Raw genomic sequence first — 7,689 nt, 5'->3', positions numbered from 1 at the left:
CTTTTTAGAGCACTGGTCCCATCGCCGGGCCCCACATCGTAGCCTCTTCCAACCCTCATTGTCTCCCCAACTTCCTGCCTCTAAATACTGCCATATGAGGGGCTTGGGCTTTGACATGAATTTTGGGGTGAGCACAACCATTCAATGCATGCCCAATGGGACACTGGTGGTCATATGATGGCTGAATCGTGTCTCCCCGGAAATCCTACATGGATGCCCCAACCCCTGGGACCTCAGATTATGACTATATTTGGAGATAGGGTCTTTAAAAAGGTAATTAATGTAAAATGAGGCCGTCAGGGTGGTCTGTAATCCACAGGGTTGATGTCCTGATAAGAGGAGGAGATCCGGATGCAGGTGCACACACAGGGAGAAGATGCCGCCTGCAAGCCATGGAGAGGACTTGGGAGGAACCAGCCCTGCCCACACCATCATCTCAGACTTGCAGCCTCTAGGACAGTGAGAAATACCTTGCTGGGACTTAAAACCTCAATCTGTGGTGCTTTGTGGCCACAGCCCTTGTGCACGGATACACCAGGCTGGAGAAGCCTGGCTCAGCCTTGAAGGAGCAGCAGAGAGATCACGCAGGTGGAGGCAGATGTGGGGAGGGGATCCAGCCACTGGCCTCAGCTTTTCTACACCCCCTGAGCTCCTGCCGACCTGGAGGTCTCTCCCAGCCTGGGTTTAGTTTTAGTAGAAATCGGGGCAGCTTTCTCACAGACATGCAGGCAGCACACACAGAACAGACGGTCACCTGCACGGATGTCACGGGGCAAAGTGAAGCACAAATACATATGGGCCTCACCTGCCCAGCGCGGCCACAGGGTCCCCGGCTGGTTAGGGTCCCCGGCTGGTTAGGGTCCCTGGCCAGTTAGGGTCCCCTCCACTGCCAGGGCAGGTGAGGCCCATGTGTGTCTGGGCTGGGACCAGAGTGAAGATTCAGGTTGCTGTCAGCAGGTGAGCAGGGAGGTGAGGAGGGCAGCTTTCAGGGACCAGCAGGTAAGGCAGAAGGGGAACTTAAGACACAGAGAAGTAAATGAGGAAGCAAATCGCAGCACACAGAGGCATCTGCAGGGCTCATTTCTGGAAGGCTGAGGATGGATGAGTCGTGTGTGTGGTCTCAACGATGCGTCAGGAAACCCACTGAGTCAAAGCTGCTCACTCTGGCTCAGGTGCTGCTAGCTGCTCCTGGCTGCCTTACAGCCTTCTAAGAGCTCACTGGAAACTCTCCAGACCTAGTGGCAAGCGGGTCCCCCGGTGTCAGGACTCATGGCTGCAGGCTCATTTCCTAGGCTCAAGACCACCATCCTGCGAATGAGGCAAATGATTGGAACCCTGTCCCATCTGATCATAACTGATGCTTGCAAGTCTCATAAAACAAATAAAAACTGAGTGCCGGGTGGTCTGTTTGGGGTTGAAAGCATAGACATGAATAAGACACCCTTCATCAACCAGAAGAGTGGATTCTTTTGGAGGGAAGGGGTTCCGGGTAGCTGGTTGTGCAGGGGATCCTTGTAGCTTGCCAAGACATAAAGCCCAGCTTTGCAGGAAGCCAGACGCACTCGTCCAGGGGTAGTGCTCAGCCCAGCTGTCCAATTGGCCCTGCTCATTACTGGGGACTCTGATTGTGTTAGTCTGCTCTTAACACTGCTAATAAAGACATACCAGGGACTGGGTAATTTATAAAGGAAAGAGGTTTAATGGACTCACAGTGCCACAGGGCTGGGGAGGCCTCGCAGTCATGGTGGAAGAGCCAGGGACGTCTTACACGGCAGCAGGCAAGAGAGAGCTTGTGCAGGGGAACTTCCCTTTGTGAGACCATCAGATCTCGTGAGACTCACTCACTATCACGAGAACAGCACAGGAAAGACCCACCCCCAGGATTCAATTACCTCCCACCGGGTCCCTCCCATGATGCGTGGGAATCGTGGGAGCTGCAATTCAAGATGAGATTTGGGTGAGGACACAGCCAAACCCTGTCACTGACCTAGGGAGGGCTTTCCTATGAAGCACTTAGTGCTGCCTGTGGACTTGCCACTTTCCCTGCCTGTTTACCCTCACTGGATTGAGAGTTCCTTAAAGTTTGCGATAAACTGTCTTGTTCACTTCTTCTAGTGCCTGGCGTGGGATAGATGACCCGCTCATATTTATTAAAGAATCAAAGAGAGATTTCAAGAACTTTGTTAACTCAAAATCACACAACCTACACATTTAGAAAGGAAACTTCCTTCAAAAGGTTTACAGGCTGCAAGGTGGCCATCCCAACAGGCTGGGAAGCATAGCCCAGCCTGGAGCCTGTGAGGCAGGCACTGCGAGGGAAAGGAGGATGCAACGGGGATCCATGCTGAATGGATTAGCCAATCATGCGTGTTCAACAGATTACAGGAGGAGCTATGAATATGTATGAAGGGGGCTGGCACATGCATAATGAACAAATATGCCTGTTACATAAGACCCAAGTTCTCCTTGGGGTGTAAACCTAATATTTAAACGAGTTTCACTTGGGCCATATACATCAAAAGTTCTTTTCAGGACACAGAGGAACTTAAGTGCTCAGCCTCTGTGAAGCGGCTAGAACCAGTCCATGCTTGGGGGTCTTTTTATCAGGGGAAAGTTACTGAAATCAGTCTCTTGCCTAATCAAAGCTGTAGTGGTGGCGGCCAGAATGGGGTTCTGTTGGGCAGTGTCTGATGGTTGGTGAGCTGCAACTGCTGCAACATTGCTTATCTCCAGGCCAGGGCTTATTTAGCTGCCAGAGAAAAAGAAATACCTTATGAGAGTTGGAACACAGTTTATTCTTTAAGTGTGGGGCGCGTGACTTAACCCTTGTCTGGTACAACCTTAGGTCCTGAGTATAATTTGGTGTTGTATTGCCACAGAGTTCTCTCTGTCAGTCTTGTGGTCTTTGTTCCAGCGTAAATGCTGGCCAGTTGTGCCTAAACCCCAGAAGAGTGGGGTGTGATGAGGCTTGAGGGACTTAGAATTTTCCTTTTGGCTTACACTTCCCGTCAGTGAATGCGGGAGCACGTGGTAGGCACTGGGGGTTGCGGGGTCCTGGGTTGGGCCTGGCGGGAAGTTCACGGTGATGCTGAGTGATGATGAGGGGTTCTAGGATGGAACGCGACGGGCTGAGCCATGCCACATGCAATGTGTTTGCATCGAGAAGCCAGAAGTTTAGGGATTTTCTCTCTGCTGTGACCTGCAGTTCCTTCACTTCATCAGCGGGACTTTCTTTCTGAGGGGCTGGGGGAGGGTGACTGCCTTTGAGAACTGAGAGAGGTGCAGAGTGAGGTGCGGAGCAGGCAGGTCAGTGGCTGCAGACTCTGGGTCTAAAGGCAGGTGTCCCCATCATGATTTGCATGGCAGGCAAATACCTGGAGCTCCCACGGCCACGCAGGCAACACTAGAATCACCGGTCTGTGAAGATCAGGTCTGCAGCGAACAGCTCAGTCTGAGTTCTCTACTGGAATTTTCCAGCACAACTTGGAAGTCAGAGCTGTGCTGGGATCCCAGCGACTGGGGGGCGGCAAAGTTGGGTCGGGGGAGGGAGGGTGGAGGCCATGAGGGAGACATAGCATCCCAGAAACATTCAAATAAACAAAGAACCGGAAAATCAGAGCAACACCAGGTGAAAAGAAGGAACCCCAGGGTGGGCGGGCTGTTGCTGGATGCCAGCCTGATGTGTGGCATGGTTTGCAGTGAGGCACGCAGGGGTGAGCTGCCCTGGTGGGCGTGCCCGCCCCTCACACTTAAATAACATTTTACATTTCATTCATTCATTCACTCACTGGTTCATTAGTTCAATAGATTGTTTTTCTTTAATGAAAGCCTTTTGTTTCCGGGAACTTTCTCTGCTTGCCTCAAGAATGTTATGTTTGAAGATTTTTATGCTTCAGAATGTGTGTTTGTTTACTTATTTGTTTATCTTTTGAGGCAAGGTCTCCCTCTGTCGCCCAGGCTGGAGTGCAGTGGTGTGATCTTGGCTCACTGCGACCTCTGCCTCCTGGGCTCCAGTCATTCTCTTGTCTCAGCCTCCTGAGTAGCTGAGACTACGGGCATGTGACACCTTACCCAACTAATTTTTGTATTTTTAGTAGAGAAGGGGTTTTGCCATGTTGGCCGGGCTGACCTCGAACTCCTGGACTCAAATGATCCTTCCCTCTCAGCCTCCCAAAGTGCTGGGATTACAGGCATGAGTCACCGTGCCCAGCCTAGAATACGTTTGTTTTTTTTTTTTAATTTAATTGTATTTAATTTAAAAATATTTTTATTTTGGATTCAGGAGGTGCACGCGCAAGTTTGTTTTTATTTTGTGAGAGTGAGGTTTGGGTCTCTGTTGATCCCATCACCTGCACAGTGAGCACAGTACCCAGTGGGAAGTCCCTCCATCCTGGCCGTTCCCTCTGTCCTTTCTCTTGGAGTCCCCAGTGTCTACTGTTGCCCTCTGTATGTCCCGTGTACCCAGTGTTCAGCTCCCACTTAAACGTGAGAACGTGTGATATTTGGTTTTCTGTTTCTGTGTTAATTCATTCCATCAACATTTATTTAGGGCGTGGAATGGGGCCAGGCCATGTGCTAAGCTCTGGAAATGCAGACGTAAAAAAGTTACTTTCTTCCCTGAAGTAGCTTTTGTTCCAGCAGGAGAGCGCGAGTCGCTTTGTAAAAAGGTGATAATCACTGGGAAACTGTGCCTGGTGCTGTATTCGTGGGCATGTCAAGTGCTGTGAGAGCCTAGAGAAGGCTGTGATGAATGCTGAAGCTCCTAGAGAAAGCACGTGCGCTCACGAACCTCCTGCTTGTGTGATGGCTGTCATTCACACAGCCATGGCAATGCCTACACGCTGTTTCACAGAAAGCCGCATCTACACTGTTCTCTGTAAAAAGTCGGGAGTGGCCTTACTTTAGAGAGCAGTGGAGCAACATTGCACAGGGCATTACCATTTGCCAAGCTTCTCAAGTGTCCTGAATATCTTCCTCATGGAATTTGTATTTAACTAGTACACAACGAGCTTTCAACCCATATGTGAATAAAGTGCCTGATACGTAAGCACAGATGAGCCTACACACTGCTTTTGAAAATACTGGCCATGAAATGTGACAGGCACTGATGCCCTGCTCTTCAAAAGACTCCAAGCAAAAAGCCCAAGTGATGACCTCGATCCTTGCAGATAATTAGGTGACATCCAAATGGTTCCCGAAGGAGACAAGAGCCCGGGTGTGGCACATTTCCACGCATCACTGAAGACACACAGTGGCCAACCTCTCCGAGTCCCGAAGACTCTTTGTCTGGTTTTGATTTTGTTTTGTTTTTCCCTTAAATTCCTGTCACCTAGGTAGATACCATTTCTCAGGATGGCCACTAAAACGTCTGTGAAGTAAAAAGATACAAGAGCTGAATATCTTCTAGATTCCTTCCTTTCTAAAAATTCTTCATTGTTCTATGTCCCATGTTAGGTCTGATAAAGAGAATGTTTCTTTCTTGCGATAATAATAGAGTATCTGGAAACCTCTGACCACATTAAAAACCCTGAGAAGACACAACCTCAGGATTGATAACAGAAGTCAGCTGTGATTAGCAGAGCAGTAATTAAAGCAGATAAACAGAGTGAACAATGCTGTCTCAGAGGGCAGGCCAGTCCAAATTATAGAGCCTCCAGGAAGGCAGGGATTAGTCTTATTTTCTCTCTGCTAATAAAAGATTTTTCTTTGTCCTTCTGGCCCATAAAAAGAACATTAAGAATCCAAATGCAGCAAATTATAAAATAATATCCTTGGGAGATGCTGAGACAATATATTTATTGAGTTTTATTAAAAATAAATATATCATTAAGTGACGCTACTACTGCAGTCTTAAAAACACACAAAGATCTCTCAGGATCCAGGCAAGTACATTGCACTAGAATGCTATTTATGATCATGCTTTCTTAGGTTGGGAGAACTATCTTTTCTTCTTTTTTCTTTTTTTTTGACACGGAATCTCACTCTGTCACCCAGGCAGGAGTGCAGTGGCACAATCTCGGCTCACTGCAACCTCTGCCTCCTGGGTTCAAGCAATTCTCCTGCCTCAGCCTCCAGAGCAGCTGGGACTACAGGCACCTGCCACCACGCCTGGCTACTTTTTGTATTTTTCAGTACAGACAGGGTTCCGTGATGTTGGCCAGGCTGGTCTTGAACTCCTGACCTTGTGATCCACCTGCCTCAGCCTCCCAAAGTCCTGGGATCACAGGCATGAGCCACCGCGCCCAGCTGGGAGAACTGTTTTCAAAACTCCCGCTAGTTAATGACCCAACTCTCCCCTACAAGCTTTTTGGCTCTCAACCTGAGACTGTCTTAAGGATATAAATAGAGGACTGAAAACTTCACGGCCATGCAGATGTGGCTGCAGAAAGCCAAAGCCAAAGGAGGCATAGACCTGTTTCCTGGGACACCAACATGTTCCAATGTCCAGTTGGTGTTGTGAGGAAGAGAGCATGAACCACGGCAGCCGCGGTCAATATTTCAATAGCTGTGCATTTTGTTCACAGATAGAATTCTTAACAGGAGGTGGTTTTAATAACCCCCAGACCGTGTTGGGAGTGAAGATAAACACGTAAGTAGCAATCAGCTTGTTGTAATCTATCGTTAGTCCACACAAACGCCTTAGAAAAATTTCCAAACGTTTTTGTGGGGGGTTAAAATGTATTTACCCAAATTGTTCCCATGTGGGAATCTTGAAAATCATTCAAGTTTCAGTCACTTTTAAACTTCCTAACCTGAGCTGCACATTTTTCTTGCATGTATATATATATCTACATTTATTTTTTTCTGAGAAGAGGGTCAAATAGGTTTAATCACATTATTTTTTAATCAAAAACCAGTGCTCTAAGGGTGTGTGGCCAACAATAGACAGGGGATTCCGGTGGGAATTTCAGACAATGAGAGAAAAACAGACTTCCTAAGGAGACTGCAATTCATCCCTGGCAAACAGCAGCAAGGACGCCTAGGGCAGTAGCGGCAGCCCCAAGCCATGTTTACCTGCAGGTTGCTGGAGTCCTGGGAAGGTGTTAACAGTGTTTGTTAGAAGCACTTCACTGCCTTGCCCTGGAAACCTTGTTGCTTGTTGGAGAGACACTGAAGAGCAGTTCCATACGCACAGGGCACTGCCACCGACCAAAGGCACGGTGGGAAAGGATGGGCATGCTCTCCAGGTCACAGGGCACTGGCACTGATCAAAGGCACGGGTGGAGAGGATGAGCACGCTCTCCAGGCGGGCCCTTTCTTCAGAAATTCCAGCACAGGAAAATCCAGCCATTCCTCCCTAAGACAGATGTTGATCGACTCTTTACTGCTTTCAACTCTGGGTTCATGTTCTACTGAAAGTTTTGTGAAAACAATAAAGAAAATATTAGAACTCCTTTGAGAGAAAAAAGGAATGTACAAGCCAAGGAGATGAATGAGGGGTGACAGAGGCTCACTGCAGAAGAAGAAAGACTCTAGAAGAAGAAGTATTTCATAAACCCCCAGTGGATCATAAATCCAGGCTACCATATGTGTCAGGGATAAAATAGAAGCGGGTTCTTTGAATCCTGTCCTGCATATGGGATTATGCAATTTATGGATTGTTTTGCTCCTAACACTCTGGCCACATCTTACTGTGGTGTTCGATATAATGTCTAGTTAAACAAGTTTGTTTTCTGCTGTGATGCTCGG

The 7,689-nt window shown here is 48.2% G+C and overlaps 1 protein-coding gene across 1 annotated transcript in view; it reads right to left on the bottom strand.

Moving 5' to 3' along the window:
- PITRM1 (pitrilysin metallopeptidase 1) overlaps positions 1-7,291 on the bottom strand; it is a 78,227-nt gene extending 70,936 nt beyond the window's left edge. The window contains exons 1-2 of the mRNA XM_011956002.1: positions 7,130-7,291; positions 3,001-3,108 (exon numbers count right to left, since the gene is read on the bottom strand). Coding sequence (XP_011811392.1) covers positions 3,001-3,108; positions 7,130-7,291 — 270 coding nt within the window. The remainder of the gene's footprint in view (positions 1-3,000; positions 3,109-7,129) is intronic.
- Positions 7,292-7,689: the final 398 nt, after the last annotated feature.

The sequence above is a fragment of the Colobus angolensis genome, unplaced genomic scaffold (genome assembly GCF_000951035.1).
Source record: "Colobus angolensis palliatus isolate OR3802 unplaced genomic scaffold, Cang.pa_1.0 Scaffold405, whole genome shotgun sequence".
Classification (NCBI taxonomy): domain Eukaryota; kingdom Metazoa; phylum Chordata; class Mammalia; order Primates; family Cercopithecidae; genus Colobus; species Colobus angolensis.
Note: the sequence above shows the minus strand (reverse complement) of the source record. Positions and strands in the feature narration are given on the sequence as shown.